The sequence below is a fragment of the Phaseolus vulgaris genome, chromosome 11, assembly GCF_051622355.1.
Source record: "Phaseolus vulgaris cultivar YP4 chromosome 11, ASM5162235v1, whole genome shotgun sequence".
Taxonomy (NCBI): domain Eukaryota; kingdom Viridiplantae; phylum Streptophyta; class Magnoliopsida; order Fabales; family Fabaceae; genus Phaseolus; species Phaseolus vulgaris.
In genome coordinates, this window is record NC_143508.1 from 12,595,921 (window position 1) to 12,616,894 (window position 20,974).

Genomic DNA, 20,974 nt, shown 5'->3' on the forward strand with positions numbered 1-20,974 from the left:
TTGCATTGCCGACACAGCGGCTGGAGGAGAGTATTACTTAGAATATGTATCAGGCAAATTTGTACCGAGAACGTGGAATGCCACGCATCTCAAATTCTATTACAGTTGATGAATAAGTTAGTGCACTCTTTCCTCGCTCGGTCGTTTTATCCCTAAGGAGGGTTTTCGGGCGAGAAGGTTTTAACGAGGCACTTTAAAAAAATTTGTCTCCAGAAATTTTGGTCAGAAATTAATAGTGTTAATTATTAATTAACTGATCGTTCGGTCAGAAATATAACTTAAACGTTCATCACCAACTTTGGTCAGAAATTAATAATATTAATTATTAATTCACCGAGCGTTCGATCGAGAACATAACTTAAAAGTTATTTACCAATTTTTGGTCATAAATTAATAATGTTAATTATTAATTAACCGATCGTTCGGTCAAGAACATAACTTAAAAGTTATTCACCAATTTTTGGTCAGAAATTAATAATGTTAATTATTAATTAACCGAGCGTTCAGTCAGAAGGATAACTGCAACGTTGTTTATCAACTTTGATAAGAAATTACTAATGTTAATTATTAATTAACCGAGCGTTCGGTCAGAATTATAACTCAGTCGTTATCAACCAATTTTGGTCAGAAATTTATAAGGTCAAGTCTAATGACTTCAGTATTATTTACCAATTTGTTGGGACAGGAATTTATAACCAAACGTTCGGTCTGAAGTCGTAACGTAAGTATATTTCACTAATTTGCTTGGTCGAATATTATCGAAACGTTCGGTCAGAATTATTATCATTCACACCATTCGTTTGGTCAGCACTCAGTACTTCACACTTACTAGAAATACGCAATCATATAAAAAATATAAACGTAAAGGCAACTGTTCAAGTGCAATCAAAATAAGGAAAGAAAAGACAAAAGGTAAATTGTTTAAAGCCCACACCCTGGGTCCAGGTTAATTTGAAATCACAGTATTTCAATGGTCTCATCCGGTGGTCTTCCATAACTTGATCAGCCTCTTCGGCATCCTCACCCCCAAGTGGCACCAGTTGGTCATTTATCACATCTTTGCCCAAGTCGTAACGAGAGTCGTCGGCCGACACACCATGGAAAAAAGCAACCTGACGAACACCTTGATTGAAAATCTCCTCGTTAATATGAAGCATGAACCCTGAAGCTTTTCAATCTCACCATTAAGGGATTCCTTGTTAGTCGTTAGGTCAGTTTTTTCCTGCATAAGTTAGTCCCGTTCGGCCATCACCTTAGCAAGCGTGGCCTTCAGGGCCTCTTGTTCTTCACAGGCCAGCCGATTCTCTTTTTTCCTCTCTTCTTAACATTTGTCAGCAGCTTCCAAGGAATTTTTCAAGGTAAGAGTCGAGTCTTTAAGCTGGGTTTTCAGTTTGGGAATCACGACCGACTCAGCCCTTTTAAGTTCGTCGCCAATAGCCCGACTCACCACTGCTGCCCAACACTGCAGTTCCACCATCTCTTCAATCAAATCTAGAGTGGGGACAACTGCCAGAGAATACCTTCTTCCTCCAGGCGTAAGTCGAACTGCATGGTAGGGGCTATCCGCAGTGATAACCCCAACATGCTAACCGGACTATCGGACGACGTCCTAGCCTCGGAACGTGGTGCCTTCGACGGACTTCCTCTCTTCTTGCTCTGATTCGGAGCAACGACAATGTGCTTGGGCGGCACCATCTCTATAGCAGTCAGTTGGGGCGTAATCCCAACAACTGTAGACTTTTCATGAATTTGCTCAAACTCGGATCCATCTTCAAAATGATGTCTGCAAAACACATGTGAAATTAAACTACATTAAAAGCTAATAGTAGAATGACCGAAATCAAAGAAACTCATACCATTTAGATCTGCCCATTGCTTGGACAACCCATAAAGAGCTATCAGTTCCCGAGTAGGAAGTCTACACGGCAGTTGGTTTACGACCAATAGTATTTCTTCGTCGAAAGGGGTTAGAGATTTCCAAAACCGGTTGCCAAGAAGGGTAGGTTTCTCGGTCCAATGAAAAGGAAATTTGGTGGTTCCATCAGCATTATAAAAAAGGTCTCGACCGTCCGACTCAACAAAAACTTTAAAATAATACTCCTTGAAATTTTTGTAAGAAGTGGTGAAAGCAGCAAAACACACATTCTCAGGCCGACTGGACAAGGACAGCCAGCCTACGGGAGTACTTGGATGAGTATTGTAATAATATAAAAACGACTCAGGAGTAGGCTTGAGGCCGAATGTTTGACACAAGATTCAGAAGGCTTGCAAAATTGCCCAAGAATTAGGGTGCAGTTGGGTGGGGGCAACATTGAGAATCTAAAGGACTCTCATAGTAAAGTCATCGAAGGGAAAAGTTATGTGCAAGTGGGAAAAGAATGTGCTATACACGAAGAAAAAGTCATGCGGCGCATTTTCCCGACTGTGGCACATACGGTCGGTCACGCCGCAAACATCCACGGCCAACGCCTCGGTCGAACAATCAGACGCTAAGAAATTCTTATTTACAGAAAAGAACTCATCCAAATCATCAACAATTCTAATTTTAGTAGGAATTTTAAGGACAGACGGATCAACCCAATCATAGCTTGGGTCGTCCGATGACTGACTCGCACTACCAGATGCGGTACGAGTCAAAGATGAATCTACGCTATGAGAGGACTCTACGGAGAAAGGCATTACTAACCTGACTAAGCAGACTCGACGACGAACTTGACACTTGCAACGGACTCGACACTCGGAGCAAATGGCACAAGATTCATAGAGTGGAAGAAGTGTGTAAACCCTTCTACTTGCAAATGAAGCGCTATTTATAGGCAGTGAGGTAAGAGAAGAAATATCCCATCAAATGTTCAGCACCATTGGATCTAATATAATCCAACGACTAGACTCATTCGGTATTCGAATCGACACGAACCCCCACCGTTGAAACCATCAGATGAAATAGTACACGCCAAGGCGACGACTCTGCCAAACGTCACATCTTTGTTTCACATTTAATGGTGTCAGCTATCAAGCATTAACTTAAAAACCCCAACCATCCCATACGACTCTTCGGCTAAACAATAAATTATATTTATATTACGATATAATATGACGTATTTAAATAAATATATTTTACATAAAATTCAAAAATTCAAAATATAAATATTAAAATATTGTTTTCTTTTAATATTGTAAACTTCACACTTCCAACATTAAATTTTTCTTTCTCATATATATGTATATATATTATATACATAAAATATAATAATAATATTTAAATAGTTAATTTTAGTTTGATTCGTATATAGACTCAAATTAACAAACTAAGTCGAAGTACTCAATTATCAACAAATAAAAAGAATCGATTAATAAAAAGTTAATTTTAATCTGTTATCAGTTTTCTAAAAAGATTTTATTATTAATTTTTAATCAATAATCATCCTAACATAATTTTTTGAAATCCCATTAAATTGTGATTAGACTCCTAATACATATTTTAGAAATTTCATAAAATTGTGGTGAGCTTTGTAACACAAGAATAATATAATAATAATATTTAAATAGTTAATTTTAGTTTGATTAGTATATAGACTCAAATTAACAAACTAAGCCGAAGTACTCAATTATGAACAAAGAAAAAGAACCGATTAAAAAAAAGAACCGATTATAATCGATTTTCACTCATGTGTTATTTAATGAAGAATCGATTTACACTCATGTGTTATTCAAGAGGTAGAATCAATTTTTATATATTTAAACATCGATTTTAATTTTAATTTTCTTTGTATTTTACGAAGAATCTACTTTCATATTAAATATTACATAAATTTATCTAACCAAAATATTTAATTATATTATTAATAACAACATATAATTATAATTATAAATAATAATAATAATAAAATAAATTATAATATAAACAAAAAAATATATAATTATCCTAGGTAACGAGAAAACGTCACCTCAATTTGCAATTAAAGAAAGACATAAAACGTGGTGAGTAAAGTGTTCATTGTAGTGCTATATAAACACACACAAATGTGACCACCCCAACATCAAATGCAAGTTGCACAAACTGTTAAAATTGGCTTTTGAAAAAACATAAGCTAGCCTTGGAAAGTATGACTCTTGTCAATGTCATGTTGCTCAATTCCTCTTCTATTTCATATGTAACTTTTGCCAAACCTCTGAAACCAGTAGCTCCTAATCTTCTCCACCGTAGAATAATCTTCCCTCGATGCAACGCAACCACCACCAACGTTAACGTTTCTGAAAGAAAATCTTCAAACTACCAACCCAACCTCTGGAGTTACGACTTTCTGCAGTCCTTGAAGCATTCATACGCAGTAATTAATCCAAGGATCATAACTATATAGAGTGTCTCAATTGTAAACTTTTTTTTTTTTTAACTATTTAGACTTTTTCTTACTCTCACCTGCGTGATTTGTTCTTTGTATAATGTTTATAGGATACAAGATATGAGGACAGGGCCCAGCAGCTGCAAGAGGAAGTGAGGAAAATGGTAAAGGATGAAAATTCAGATATGTGGCTCAAACTTGAACTCATTAACGATGTGAAACGCTTGGGCCTGAGTTACCATTATGACAAGGAGATAGGAGAAACCCTTCTTAGGTTTCACTCTTCTGCAAGATTTAGTGCCACAATCGTTCACAGAAGCTTGCATGAAACTGCTTTGTGCTTCAGGCTTATGAGAGAATATGGCTATGATGTCAGTGCAGGTATAACCAACATTATAATATTTTCTCATTATAAACAAATGAAGCATTAGTTTTTTCTAAAAAAAACTATTTAATTACTCTTGTTTAATGATAAAATATTACATATAAACGATAATAATAAATATGAATGATATTTAGAATAAAATAATAATATCTCTAATTATAGAAAATAATAAAGATGTTAAAATACGACGAGTCTTTGAATGAATATAGAACAAGGGCATAGGTAAAAAAAGAAGATTACGGTTACAATAATATTTTCAACCAATAACCACAGGAACAACTATCATTAATAGATGAGTTATCATTCTGCTGTAACCTACAACTATAATAAATATTAATATTTATAACAAAAAAGATTAAAAAACTTTTTTATTTGTATAATTCTAAATAACGTATGGTGGCCTTCGTGACTTGTACAATTTACATGGTGGTGGCTTATCCATGTAGCAGTACTTTGCAGCTGCAAGCTGGTGCAAAATTGGCTTCATTTGTTCTTTAATCATGCAGATACATTTGAGAGGTTCAAGGAGCAGAATGGTGAATCCAAGGCAAGCCTTATGGGTGATGTGAAGGGAGTGTTGAGTCTGTACGAGGCATCGTTTCTTGGCTATGAAGGAGAACAGATTCTGGATGATGCCAGGGCCTTCTCCAGCTTCCATCTTAGGAGTGCACTCAATGAAGGTAGAAGTAATAACATGGTTTTGGAAGAAGTGAATCATGCATTGGAGCTTCCACTGCATCACAGAACCCAAAGGCTGGAAGCCAGATGGTATATTGAACATTATGCTAAAAAAAGAGACTCAAACCGGGTGCTGCTTGAAGCAGCAAAACTTGATTTCAATATTCTGCAGTCAACCCTGCAAAATGATTTCCAAGAAGTCTCAAGGTCAGTTTGCGTTGAAAAAACCTACTTTCAGTATTTAGTTAAAGGGTAAAAATTGGATACAATATCAGACTCAGATAAAATGTTCACTTTATCACATGTCACACACTGATTGGTTATCAGGACAATGAGAGGACACTGACAAGTTAATACTTCTAAATTCTTTCACTGTTTTTGACTTGACATCCTTATAATAACTATAAAAAAGAATATATTAAATTAAGTTATTTAAATAAAATATAAAATAAATTATTAATATAAAAGTAATCAAATGAGTTGTAGAATGAGACTGAAATTTTTTGTAACGATAAACGTATCACTCAACAAATAAAAGTCTAGAATTATTATTTTATTATAATATAATATTTTATTCTAAGAAATGGTGAATAATTATTTTTGTTGTTAGAATGTTAAATAAATTTTATTCAAAATCTATTACACAAATAAATTGTGGTTAATTATCTGTTATTAAAAAAAATATTAGATAAAAATTAATTTTAAAAACAAAAATTAATTAGTTACTATAAATTATATATTTAAAGAAAATTATTAATATTTAAAGTAATTTATATTATTAATAAAAAAATTATAAAATAATTTCTAAAATTGATATCAATTACAACTTTAAGATTTAAAATAATTGTTAAATAAAATCTTGATAGTTAATTTTATACCAATTTAAAAAGCTAGTTTATAAATTTTTAGTAATAATAGAAACTACTTTAGATATTAATATTGTTTTATCTAAAATAATATTTAATTAGTTAATATAATTACATATATTTTTAATATTTAAAATTATTTATATTTAATGATTTATTTTAGTGTATCATTGAATGTTAAACTATCAAATACTATTAGTGTGACGTTGACGATGAAGAAGTATAAGTAATAATAGATTGACACATTTAGATAACATTCACGTTCACTTTACAGTAAAATATATTATTATTTTTAATTTTTATTTATATTTTAAATGCCACGATGTCTTTAATCAATTACATATTCTTTATTCTTTCACTATGTCTTTAATCAATTACATATTCTTTCACTGTGTACGTGTTTAATCAATTATGTATTCTTTCACTATATCTTTAATCAATTACGCGTTCTTTCAGTATGTTTTAATTATTACGTGAGAAAGAAAAAAAAAAAAGGACAAACCACATGTTTTAATTATGTGAGAAAGACAAACAAAAGGAAACTGGTGGGGAAGTAATTAAAGAAATTTTCAACTATTGTATTTTTGAGGAGAAAGACGTGTGCACAGAAGTGGGGAGAAAGAAAAATAAAACTTTATCACAAGTTAATTTAGTTAAATAGAAAGAAAAATGAAATAATATTTTCTTTATTACATTAATTGTGATGAAGGTGGTGGAAGGGAATGGGACTGGCATCAAAGTTAAGCTTCAGCCGAGACAGATTAATGGAATGCTTCTTTTGGGCTGTTGGAATGATCTTCGAGCCTCAGTTGAGTGATCTCCGCAAAGGTTTAACAAAAGTTTCTTGCTTAATAACTACAATCGATGACGTTTATGATGTGTATGGCACCTTAGAGGAATTAGAGCTTTTCACAGCAGCTGTAGAAAGGTAACTAACTTACTTTAAAAACTTCTGAAATTATTAACCAGTGCACCAATTAAAAAAAGGTTTTCTATTGTTTCAGTTGGGATGTTAAAGCCATTCAAGTTCTCCCTGATTACATGAAGATATGTTTTCTGGCACTGTACAACACTGTCAACGAATTTGCCTATGATGCACTTAAAGAACAAGGACAAGATATTCTACCCTATCTCACCAAAGCAGTATGTTAATTCATAAATTATGTCACACAAATATACATACATGTTGGAGCCATATTGAGTATAGTTTTGTTTTTGAATTAGTGGTCTGATATGTTGAAAGCATTCCTACAAGAAGCCAAATGGAGTCGTGACAGGCACATGCCAAGATTCAACGATTACCTCAACAATGCACGGATCTCAAACTCTGGGATAGTTATGCTCACCCATGTTTATTTCTTGCAAAACCACCGCATCACAGAAGAGGCACTTGAGTCCTTGGACAGTTACCACTCCCTCTTACAGAATATCTCCATTGTTTTTCGACTTTACAATGATTTGGTTACATCAAAGGTAAATTTTGTGACAGTTTAACATTATTAAAACAACATAGACTAAACCATAAAAGTAATTGGTCTTGTGGTGTAATTTTGCAGGCAGAGTTAGAGAGAGGGGAAGCAGCAAGCTCCATTCCATGTTACATGCGAGAAAGTGGTGCTAGTGAAGAGGGTGCTTACAAACACATCTTTAGTTTGCTTAATGAAACGTGGAAGAAGATGAACAAAGATCGAGTGTCGCAGTCTCCTTTCCCAAAAGCTTTCGTAGAAACAGCTATAAACCTTGCAAGAAATTCTCACTGCTTTTACCAGTTTGGAGATGGACTTGGAGCCCCAGATAGCACTGCCAAAAATCGCATACGATCTTTGATAATTGAACCCATTGCACTGTACGAGATGGACATTTCCACAAGTTCTTAATTCATAGTCATCTTCCAAAAGAAAAATAAATTATTATTATTGTAATAATTATTATTATTATTAAATTGAAATACACTGTGCTCCCTGTAGCATTATACACCAGTCTTTACAAAACCTGCATAATTATACAACATACCAAAAAAAGGTAAAACCTCGCATTGCCAATGACCGCATCACCACCTTTGCTCCCAGTAGAATTATGCATTGGGACTGCATAATTATGCAGAAAACCACAGAAAAAGATCCTTGCAGCTGGAGCATGAGCTGCAAATACTTGGCATATATCCAAGGCCACTTAAAAGAGTCCTTCTCGTCAAATGGAAAGCTAACACATTCTAAATACAATCCAATGATTGCATAAAAAGGGACAATTGTTGAGCAGATTGAAAAAAACAAACACTCACTCACACTTAAATTCTCTCTAAAAGAAACACTCTTCTTTGTAATTCTCTCTATTGTATTTCTCTCTGTTGTGCATCTTACAAATGAGAGAACATCCTTTTTATAGGCTTTAGGAAGCTCTTCTAGAAAGATCTACATTATGACCTTAAAATCCCACTAACAACATAATTAAAAACCCACTTACAACTTTTGACCTTTCACCTATCCAAACCCTCATTCTATAATATTCTAGTAACTTCTAATTTTAAAACCCACAAACTAACATTTAAAGTTTATTCAACAAAACTCCCCCATAAACTTAAATGTTTCTACTATCCATCATGCCAATCATCTTCTTGTATTTGTCGAAAAAGACTTTCGGTAGCGGTTTTGTGAAGATATCAGCAACTTGATCTTGACTTGCCACATGCACCAATTCCACACTTCCTTTCTTCACATGATCACGAATAAAGTGAAAACGAACGTCAATGTGTTTGCTTCTTTCATGGTTCACTGGGTTCTTTGCCAACTCAATTGCTGATTCGTTGTCAACTTGAATCACAGTTGCATCTAGTTGCTTTAGCTCCATCTTACTCAACAAGTTTCTCAGCCGTATCGCATGACATACACACCAAGATGCTGCCACATATTCAGCTTCACATGTTGATAGCGTCACGATCGGTTGCTTCTTTGAAAGCCAAGAAAATGCTGTGTTGCCCATAAAGAATACATATCCCGATGTACTTTTCCGATCATCTATGTCTCCACACCAATCACTGTCAGAGTAACCCACCAACTTGTAATCTTCTGCTTTTGAGTAGAACAATCCAAGTGATACAGTACCTTGGATGTACCGTAGGACTCGCTTCAACGCCTTCCAATGTGAGTAAACTAGTTCCTCCATGAATCGACTTATTATGCCGACACTTAATGAAAGATCCGGCCTCGTGCATGTGAGATAACGAAGGCTTCCTACCAAACTCCGGTATCTACTTGCATCGACACGTTCTCCTCCATCGAACTTTGAGAGTTTTGCACCTGGTTCCATTGGTATTGATACTGGGTTGCAATTTTCCATCTTGTACTTCTTCAAAATCTCTTTTGCATATGTCTCCTGTGATACAAAAATATCCGTCTCTTTTTGTCTAACCTCCAAGCCAAGGAAAAACTTCATCAATCCCAAATTTGTCATCTCAAATTCCCGTCTCATTGTGCCCTTAAACTCTTCTATCATCTCATTATTGTTACCCATAAAAATGAGATCATCAACATAAAGAGCAACAAATATCATGTTACCTCCATTGTTCTTTGCGTAAAGAGCATGCTCGTAAAGACATTGCTTGAACCCGTTCTCCTTGAAGTATGTATCGATACGAGTATTCCATGCCCGCGGTGCTTGCTTCAACCCGTAAAGTGCATTCTTCAATTTTAGCACCTTCTTCTCCTCTCCGATTTTCATGTACCCAGGTGGTTGTTCGATGTAGACTTCTTCTTCAAGCACACCATTCAAGAATGCCGACTTGACATCCATTTGAAATATCGGCCATTTAAATTGAGCCGCTTGGGAAATGAGCAATCGAATTGTCTCCATTCTTACAACGGGAGCAAACACCTCATCGTAGTCAATTCCCTCCTTTTGTTTGTATCCCTTCGCAACGAGTCGCGCCTTGTACCTCTCTATCTCGCCTTGAGCATTCATCTTTTTCTTGAATATCCACTTCACACCAATGGAATGACTTCCCTCTGGCAATTCTGTTAGCTCCCATGTGTTGTTGCGGTCAATCGCTTTAATCTCCTCATCCATGGCAGTTTGCCACTTCTTGTCTCGCACCGCCTCTTCAAAGCTGATATTTTCAGCATCTGCCAAAAGACATACTAGGTGTACCTCATTTGTCGAATCATACAAATCATGCAAACTTCGAATTTTAGGTTGTCGTGGTTCATCTTCATCATCGGTTGTTTCGGAATTTATACTTGTCGGTGATGATTCTCCAACTTCAATCATAACCTCTGAAGAATTGTTCCAATCCCACTCGCTTGCTTCATTTATTTGCACATCACGACTCACCGTCACCTTCTTGCTTATTGGATCAAGTAGCTTGTACCCTTTTGTCTTCTCATCATACCCAATAAAAATATACCTTTTGCTTTTGTCTTCGAGCTTCGTTCTTCGTTGATCTGGTACGTGTGCATAAGCCACACTACCAAACACTTTGAGATGAGAAACTGTTGGCTTTTGTCCGCTCCATGCCTCTTGTGGTGTTTGATCATCTAACTTCACATGTGGACATCGATTTTGCACATAGATGGTGCATTGCACAGCTTCCGCCCAAAATTCCTTTGGCATCTTTTTGCTTTTAAGCATTGATCGAACCATGTCGAGAATGGTCCGATTCTTCCTCTCGGCCACACCATTTTGTTGAGGAGTGTATGGTGCAGTTAGAAATCGCCTTATGCCTTGCTCCTCGCAATACTCCATGAAAGCCGTTGAAGTATACTCGCCACCTCTATCAGATCGTACAACTTTGATCTATTTATCAGTTGTCCTCTCCACCATCACCTTGAACTTTTTGAACACCTCAAATGCCTCGGATTTTTCTTTCAGAAAGTAAACCCAAGTTTTTCGAGAGAAATCATCAATGAAGGTAATGAAATACCTTTTACCGCTGAAGGACTCTGGAGTAATTGGTCCACATATGTCGGTATGAATCAATTCGAGAGGTTGCTTAGCCCAATATTGAGCCTTCTTTGGAAACGAGGTTCTCACATGCTTGCTGAGCACACATTCTTCACAAAATTTTCCCTCGTAGTCCATGTTGGGTAGCCCGTGCACCATATTCTTCTTCGCTAACTCTTTTAGGCCACCATGATGTAGGTGACCAAAACGGAGATGCCACAATGATGCCTTATCTTCTATGTTGACTTGCAAACATTTTTCTCGTATGCTTCTCAAATTCAGCTTGTACATCCGATTTCTTGCCATCTCGATTCGAGCAACCAAACGCCCTTTCTTGTCCTTCAAGTGTAGTAGCCGATCTTTCAAAAATATCGAGTAACCTTTCTCCGTGAGTTGTCCCATACTCAAAATATTGGTCTTGAGGTCTGGTACGTAATAAACATCTTGGAGTGACCCAATTAAGCCATCCTTTTGTAAGTAGCAAACCGTACCTCGCCCTTTGACCTCCACCTTTGATGCATCTCCAAATGAAACATGACCATCTTCAATCTTCTGCATATCTTTGAATAGGTACTCGTGACCGCACATATGGTTGCTTGCTCCTGAGTCGAGGTACCACAAAGTGTCATTGTTAATGTTGACTTCATCTTGAGCCATCAAGAGAACACCTTCATTCATTTTGACTTCCAAGGCTAGGTTGGTTGTTTCTTCTATCTTTATATCAGCACGACAATCTTTTGCAAAATGCCCCACTTTACCACAATTGTAACATTTGCCAGAGTTACAATCCTTCGCATCGATGTTGGAATAATTCGATCGGCCGCCTCTTCCTCTACCACGTCCTCTTCCACGCCAATTTGGTTGGCTCGACTGTTCCTTCTCCTTGTAGTACCCTTCATGGTTGCTGCCTTTTCCACCACGACCGTTTCCACGACTTCCACGACCACGCCCTCTATATTGAGAATTTTGATGATAGAGTACCTTTTCGTCTTTGATTGACGCCTTGGTTTGAATTGTTTGCTCGAGTGTTTCCTCCTTCTTCTTCTTCTTTCGTTGCTCGTGTGCCTCGAGAGAACCGGCGAGCTCGTCGACTGTGAGCGTCGCAAGGTCCTTTGACTCTTCTATCGCGCACACAATACTCTCAAAATTGTCTGTTAATGTTCTCAAAATTTTCTCCACAACTCGTGCATCGGTCAGAGTTTCACTGTTTCGGTTGAGTTGATTCACCACAGCCTGTACACGCGTGATGTAGTCAGATACACTTTCTGACTCCATCATCTTCATGTTCTCCAACTCGCCACGCAGAGTTTGTAGACGCACTTGCTTAACTCGGTCAGCTCCTTTGAACACCTTCTCCAATATGTCCCATGCTTCCTTTGAAGTGGACGCACCAGCAATCTTCTCAAAAATTGCCTCATCAACAGCTCTATACAACATGTACAAAGCTGCCTTATCTTTCGATCGCGTCTCTTTCAACGCCTTGGTTTGAGCCGCCGTATAACCCGTGGTATTTGTTGGTTCTTCAAAACCTTCTTCGACCACCTCCCATGAATCCTGAGAACCGAGAAGAGCTTTCATTTGAATGCTCCAGTTGTCATATCTGGTCGCCTTCGTTAACCGTGGTAGCGGTATTTGACCCGTCACATTCGCCATTGGCTCTGATACCAAATTGAAAAAAACAGACACTCACTCACACTTAAATTCTCTATAAAAGAAACACTCTTCTTTGTAATTCTCTCTATTGTATTTCTTTCTGTGGTGCATCTTACAAATGAGAGAGCATCCTTTTTATAGGCTTTAGGAAGCTCTTCTAGAAAGATCTACATTATGACCTTAAATCCCACTAACAACATAATTAAAAACCCACTTACAACTTTTGACCTTTCACCTATCCAAACCCTCATTCTATAATATTCTAGTAACTTCTAATTTTAAAACCCACAAACTAACATTTAAAGTTTATTCAACACAGATTCCGTTCACTTAGAGATAGTTTTTTTAATCCAAAATTACATATTCTGTACAACTACCCTGCAGTACCTTAAACTGCAGCAGCACGTTACATAGAGCATAAAACTGAGTGCATTAATATTGCATGAAGAGTGATTGTTCGGCCATATCACTTTGAGAGGTGAATGAGGAGACCAAAGATGTCTAACCTAGAGAGGTTTAGACAAGGGAGTGCTTAGGCTTGCAGTTTGGCATCATAACACTCATATAACGCGAATTACATACGGATGAAAATCCGTATGTAAAGTGAACATTACGAATTTAGGGTTTAGGGTATGGGATTCGAAACCAAGTTCCTTCAATGACCAAAGAAACTTTAACCACTACACTAAACAAATTCTTTTGTACTATTATGATTTTTATTATACTTATTATTATTAATAATAATAATATAATTTATATTAGTATTATTAATATAATTTATATTATTATTATTATTAATATAATTTATATTATTATTATTATTATTATTAATATAATTTATATTATTATTATTATTAATATATTTTTTATTATTATTATTATTAATATAATTATTATTAATAATAATAAGTATAAATTATATTAATAATAATAAGTATAATAAAAATCATAATATGACCAAAGAACTTCTCTGGTCTAATGGTTAATGTTTCTTTGGTCACTGGAAGGACTTGAGTTAGAGTCAGTTGTTTTGTCGAAACAATCAGTGATCTTGAACACCTCAAGAACACACAACATTCCTTGGCAACACAACTACAGTAATCAAGGAAGAAGGGAATAAAATACACATGGGTATTACAAAGCTTAAAGTTCAGAATTACAACCCAATCCTATTCCACACATTTAAGGTTTTCAGGAAAACAATCGATTGTTTTGGTTTGATAGCAAAGTCAACCAAGTCAAACAACTTTCAACCTTTTTCAAAAACTACTAAGGTAAAACAACTTGTTGTTTCAAACAACCTATTGAAGTTTTGACAGTTTTTTAGAAAACAAATCTTTTCAAAAGGTTAAAGATTCAAATGAACTTGGATCATCTTAAGGAGTGAATTAACAAGTTTCAAACAACTAGACAACACACACACACACACCCAGCATCAAGGTCTTCAAGCTTTCCTCTTGGATTTGGAGACATCAAAACATCTTGTTCAACACCATCCTCCCTGCCACATCTGGTTTCTGTAAGACCTTGCGAATTGGAAGGTTTGTCATTACTATTACGGTGAAGCTCTGAAAGTAGTGGCAAAGTCTTCGCGCTGAGAACCAAAGCTGCTTTCTCTAGGGCCTGGTATCTCACCTCTGGCCCTTGCAACACCTTGCTAATGAAGTAGATCGACTTCTATACCTGGTCTTGCTCTTGCAGCAGGACCAAACTGATCGCCTTCTCCGTAACTGTGAAGTATAGGCGAAGCGGAGTACCTAACTCTAGCTTGCACAATACTAGTGGACTGGCCAGGTAATCCACTCTCTGCTTAACAAACGCCTCTTCGCACTCTCGGGTCCATACGAACCTGTTATTTCTCTTCAAGCACTGGAAATAAGGATGCCCCTTATCTCCTCCTGCCGATACGAATCTGGACAGAGCGGCCATGCATCCTGTCAATTGTTGTACCTCTTTAACTGAGATCGGGCTTCTCATGGCTATTATTGCAGCGCACTTCTCAGGATTCGCCTCTATCCCACGTTCAGTGAGTAGGAACCCCAAGAACTTGCCTACTTCTACCCTGAACACACACTTTTTCTGGGTTCAGCTTCAGCCTGTATTTCACTATTGTGGTGAATAGCTATTCCAGATTTGCTACGTGTTTCTCCTTCTGCTGGGAGGTGATCACAATATCATCTACATATGCTTGGACATTCCGCCCTAGCATGGGTGCTAACACTTTGTCCATTAGCCTTTGGTACGTCGCCCCCGCATTCTTAAGCCCGAAGGGCATCACCTTATAATAATAACAGGACATCTCCGTCATGAACGTCGTCTTGCATTCGTCCCTGGGATGCATCATGATATGGTTGTAACCAGAAAATGCATCCAGGAAGCTGAGCAGCTTGCAACCGGACGTACTATCTACCAAGGCATCAATATTGTGCAATGGGTAGGAGTCTTTCGGACAGGCCTTGTTGAGGACGGTGAAGTCCACACACATTCTCCATTTCCCATTGGCCTTCTTCACTAGCACCACGTTCGCTAATCATTTAGGGTACTGGATCTCCCTGATGTGGCCAGCTTTCAACAATTTTTCTGTTTCTTCTTTGACTACCTGACGCCTTTCTTCGTTGAACTTTCGTCTTCTTTGGCGAATAGGTCGGACCTGGGGTCCATGGTGAGACGATGACACAAAAAGTCAGGATCTATGTCAGGCATGTCAGAGGCAGACCATGCAAAATCATCAAGGTGTCGTGCTATGACTTCGACAATTTGATCTTGCGTCCCTTAGCCTAAGGACTTACCCAGCTTGAACATCTTCCCACCGATCTCCCTTTCCTGCACATCTTCGGCAGGTTCGGGCCTTCTCGCTCGGGCGATCTCTGCACGGGTGACCCCTTCTTCCCTTGGAGGCTGAGTGGTAACGCCAAACACTCCTCTCTTCGTCTTGAGGCTATTCTCGTAGCACTTCTTAGCCTCCTTCTGGCCAGACTTGATCGTGATCACCGCACCCTCGAGGGAAAGAAGCTTCATCTTCATATGCCTTGTAGAGGCAATCGCTCTAATCTTGTTCAGGGTAGGTCTACTTAACAGTATATTGTAGGCTGATGGGATGTTAACAACAAGATACTTGATGTTGGCAGTGCGTGAAGCTGTGCCATCTATGAAGGTTGTTCTTAACTCTATGTGTCCACGCACTTCTACTTGGTCTCCAACGAAACCATACAAACAACTGGTATAGGGCCTCAATGGGTTTGGAGACAACTGCAACATGTTGAAGATCGACCAGAACATCACATCGGCCGAACTTCCCTGGTCCACGAGGACGCGATGCACCCTCCCTGCAGTTACTAACGAAATTACCACTGGATCATTGTCGTGTGGGACGACGTCCAAACGGTCGGCTTTGGTGAAGATGAGGTCGACATCGGGGGTATTGTCCACCTCCTGTACCTCAACTGCCATTACCTCCCATGCATACTTCTTCCGCTGGGAGGCGGTGCATCCTCCTCCCGAAAACCCTCCATAGATGGTACTGATTTCACCATGAATGGGCACCTCGTGTCCCTGATCTACTCCTGCGGCCACCTACGCCTGATCTTCCTGTTGTTCCTGGAGGTAGTCCTTCAAAAAGCCGTTTTTCACTACCTCATCTAGTTGGTGGGCCAGGGCTAAGCAGTTGCGTATGGGGTGGCCGTATGCTTGGTGGAATTCACACCAAGCGTTTTTGTTGGGCCCCAACTTCCTGTCTGTCTTGGGGGGCATTCTTAGTCTCGCTGCTATGTTAGGGATAGTGATCAGCTCCTTGAGCTCTACACTGAAATTATGTTTTGAGGGTGGGTCTCTCCGTGTGCGCGTTCCAGTATGGGGCTTCTCGTAGGGTTGCTGCTTTCCCACGCCCTTCTTCTCCATGGTCTCCTCGTGCACCCTCATGGGCTGAGGTCGATCTGCTGCTCGAGGTCGAAGAGGACCGACAAGGGCACGTTTTTCTATGACTCGGTCGTCCGCGACGATATGCGCCAAAGCCCAACGTCTGATCTCGCTGAACATTTTTGGGTAAATCCTGAGCAGGGATACACTGAAGGACCCTGGAAGCATTCCCTTGACGAAGGCATCCATCGTCATGACCTCGTCTGTGGGTTTTAATCTCACCACCTGTACTCCAAACCTATTCAAGAACTCATTTAAGGATTCTCCTTGGTATTGTTTAATGTCGAAAACATCATAAGAGACCTGAGTGGGAGCCCTGTTAACAAGTTATTGCTCTCTGAACAGCGTCGCGAATTGATCAAAGGTGGTGATATGTCCGTCAAGGAGGCTGACAAACCATTCCAGCACTGTGCCTGCCAACGTGCTCATTAGCAACTTGCAATACACAATGTCAGAACCCCCTGTTAGCATCATCTGGGTGTGGACCTTGTTTTATCGGGGTCCCACGTTGGGCACCAAATGTTCCTGCTGGTTGACTCGCTTCTCCAGTTGACTCGAACGACAACCTTTGGCCCTCCTATCTCCGCCTGAGAATCGTTCTCTCTTTTTCAAAATATCTCTCACTTGCAAAGACAAAGGGCGCCTTGACGGCCGTTTGCACTCCGATGCTCAAGTCAGTATTAGGGCAAAGAAACACCAAGTGTATAAAGTAGTTTTAGTCTTAGAAACTGTGTACCTTGCTAGGGTTGTTAACACCCTTTATATAGGTTGAAACTAGGGTTTACCTTTGTGTTGTTACCCTTGTCCAGGGTTCCTTGGGGGACGTCTTTGCACCGTTATTCACATAATCTTAGCGTATCTGGCACATAGAACTTCCCTTAACTAGAGTGCAACGACTAAAAGAATGGTCGCCTGTGTACCAACTTGTGTACCAAATCTTTGGGGCCATCTGTTCCACGGGTGCCCTAAGTATTCACGTGTCATGCATTCAGCTTCCTTTCGAAACCCTAACCCTAATGGGCCTTAGTGCCGCCAGGAATTATTTACGCATGTCGTGCCTTAATGCGCTATACACACCGCTTGCATGGATTCCTCGTGACTTAGGCTTTCCTCACATCTGATGGTTTCAGCTGATAACTGTGTAATTCTAGGACCCACTTTACGTGGCCCAATATAATTGTTCAGACGGTCGACGTCTGATCTCTCCCTCGATTGGAGAGGTCCGATGTCGATCTCCAACGTCGAGGTCTATGATACTGATTTCCGAAGACTAACCAACACCCTGATATGTGTATTTGGGGCCCACCTTACGTGGCCCATCTTTACTATCAGGCACCGGTGTGCGATGTTTGAGGTCAGTCGCTGGGATCAACGACCGAAGACAGGTCGGTACAAGATCCAACTGATATGCATTATTATTGACTCTCTTGGGGACTTGGAAAGGACCATCTCCTCTGGGACTAAGCTTATACTTCCTCTGACTAGGGAGTCTATCTTTTCTAAGGTGCAGCCAAACCCAGTTTCCCTCTTCAAAAACTATATCCCTCTTCCTCTTATTATTATGTTTTATGTATTTCTCAGTTTGTTTCTACATTTGATTTTTAATCCTCTCATGTAATTTCTTAACAAATTCAGTTTTTGTTATCCCCTTCCTTATGCACAAATTCATGTGGATTAGGCAAAGGTAACAAATTCAAAGGAGTGTAAGGATTAAAACCATATACAACCTTAAATGGAGAAATATTAGTAGTCTTATGGACCACTCTATTGTATGCAAACTCAATACGAGGAAGGTACTCATCCCTAAATTTGTGGTTTCATTTCATGACTAACCTAAGCATAGTTGATAGAGATCTATTCACTATCTATGTTTGTCCATCAGTTTGAGGATGACAAGAGGTTAAAAAATTCAACTTAGTTCCTAGCCTTTCCCAAAGAGATCTCTAGAAATGGCTAACAAATTTTGGATCTCTAACTGAAACTATGGTTTTAGGTAGACCATGAAGTCTTACCACTTCTCTAAAACGGAGTTTGGAGATGTTGTTAGCATCATCCCAAAATTTATGAGGAAGGTACTCATCCCAAAATTTGTGGTTTCCTTTCATGACTAACCTAAGCATAATTGATAAAGATCTATTCACTACCTCTGTTTTTCCATCAATTTGAGGATGACAAGAGGTTACAAAATTCAACTTAGTTCCTAGCTTTTCCCAATGAGATCTCTAGAAATGACTAACAAATTTTGGATCTCTAATTGAAACTATGGTTTTAGGTAGACCATGAAGTCTTACCACTTCTCTAAAAAGGAGTTTGAAGATGTTGTTAGCATCATCCACTTTATGGCAGGGTATGAAATGAGCCATCTTGCTAAACCTATCCACTACCACAAAGATGGAATAAAAACCTTTTTGTGTCCTAGGAAGCCCTAAAATGAAATTCATGCTAATGTTTTCCCATGGAGCACAAGCAAGAGGAAAAGGAGTATAAAGTCTGTATCGTACGGTCCTCGGGTGTTGACTGGCCTTGGGCGTTGACCAGAGTCAACGTAGGGGAACCCGAATATAGGGTCCACAAGAAAGTACAGCAGGACGAGAGAGAGTCTTGTTGGGCTCATGAGTAAAGTGGCCGAGGAGGAGGCGACACACGGTCAGGGCGTGGAGGCCTCGGGTGTTGACCAAAGTCAACACGGTGGGGCTAGAAGGTGGGATCCACTGTAAGATTCACAGAACAGGGTAAAGAATCATTTGACCCACAGGTAAGGGAAGTCGAGGGGTCCTCGGGACACGTCCCAAAGCAGGGCGTAGGGTCATCGGGCCTCGGCACCCTGACAGAAAAGGTAGACGAAGCAAGGTGGTTCTCAAGCCACAACCCCAGTAACCAGTAGGGAAAGGCCCAGATCACGAAGGATCCATGCATGGGGTGTAGGGACGCGGCAGTACACACCACCGTTAGAGAGCTACTGGGACAGAAATGACTCAAGAGGGTCACGTCCCAGATGGTGATCTGCATGCATGGCACGTGAGTAAGGCAGGGAACTCCCAGGGCAGATGACTCAGAGATTGGGTGCATAAAAGCAGTCACCCCGTGCCAGTTGCACTTTGGCAAGGCAGTCTTACACACTGAATAACCCTAAGTCTGGGTGCTAGTGTCGCTAGGACACGCCTACAAAACGGTCAAGTCACAACTAAAAAGAAGGGCAATAACACCAAAGGTATATAAGGTTGACAATAGACATAACCAAGGTACGTTTTGACATTTTTAACAGAACACTCTACGCTCTCGTTAGTGCAAGTTACGCACTTCTGAGAGAGAAACAAAGTGAGAAAGAGCACACAGTGATCGCACAGTTTGAGTTTTGGTGTTCATTTCCCATAGACTGACTTGACCGTCGGAGTGCAAACGGCCTCGAGGGCGCCCTTTGTTTCTCTGTTTTCAGGTGATTCAACCGGAGGAAGAGAATGTGGCAGCGAAGGGTTCTTGGAAGCGAATCCAAGAGAAACGCACAAAGACGTTAGGTCAACCGGCGGGAACAAAGTCCATGAGGCATTGTGTTAGACTTAGCTTTTAAACATGATATGAATCTATGAAAATATCTTTGAACTTCTTTTCTCATATAGGGCCAAAAGAAATTTTCTTTTAAAAGCTCAAGATTTTATCAACTCTGAAATGACCCATGAGACCTCCTTCATGTGACTCTTTAACAAGGAGTTTTCTATATGTTCCTTGAGGTATACAAAATTTTCCTTCTTTAAACAAATACCCCTCAGAAACATAACATCCTCCTTGTACTCTATGTTTGCAACTAGCAAAGGTGGATGCAAAATCCTGATCATTCTCATAAAGATCAGGTATGTTTTCAAATCCAAGAATTTGGGCTCCATGTTTAGGAAAGAGGGCAGATAGATCATCAACCATAATATTTGTATTTCCATTCTTGTATTTGATAACATATGGAAATTGCTCTGGAAATTCCATCCACTTTGCATGTCATTTGTTCAACTTATGTTGACCCTTAATATATTTCAAAGACTCATGATCATCATGAATGACAAATTCTTTTGATACCAAATAGTGTTCCCAAGTCTATAAGGCTCTCACAAAGGCATAAAGCTCTTTATCATAGGTGGGATAATTGAAGGTTGCACCATGTATTTTTTCACTAAAATATGCAATTGGGTGCCAATCCTACAATAACAATA

At 39.0% G+C, this 20,974-nt stretch overlaps 1 protein-coding gene across 1 annotated transcript; it reads left to right on the forward strand.

Moving 5' to 3' along the window:
• The first annotated feature begins 4,036 nt into the window (after nt 1-4,036).
• LOC137832616 (tricyclene synthase EBOS, chloroplastic) lies at nt 4,037-8,246 on the forward strand. Its single transcript, XM_068640867.2, has 7 exons — nt 4,037-4,331; nt 4,454-4,724; nt 5,235-5,613; nt 6,982-7,200; nt 7,277-7,415; nt 7,497-7,745; nt 7,829-8,246. Exons 1-7 carry the CDS (start codon nt 4,107-4,109, stop codon nt 8,147-8,149), a joined length of 1,803 nt encoding a protein of 600 aa, XP_068496968.1. The 5' UTR covers nt 4,037-4,106; the 3' UTR covers nt 8,150-8,246.
• Nucleotides 8,247-20,974: the final 12,728 nt, after the last annotated feature.

Excerpts from the sequence above, each read along its gene's own strand:
- LOC137832616 (XM_068640867.2), top strand. The coding sequence starts at position 4,107 with ATGACTCTTGTCAATGTCATGTTGCTCAATTCCTCTTCTATTTCATAT. Across the intron at positions 5,614-6,981 it reads GATTTCCAAGAAGTCTCAAG|GTGGTGGAAGGGAATGGGAC; the intron begins GTCAGTTTGCGT and ends ATTGTGATGAAG. Across the intron at positions 7,201-7,276 it reads TTCACAGCAGCTGTAGAAAG|TTGGGATGTTAAAGCCATTC; the intron begins GTAACTAACTTA and ends CTATTGTTTCAG.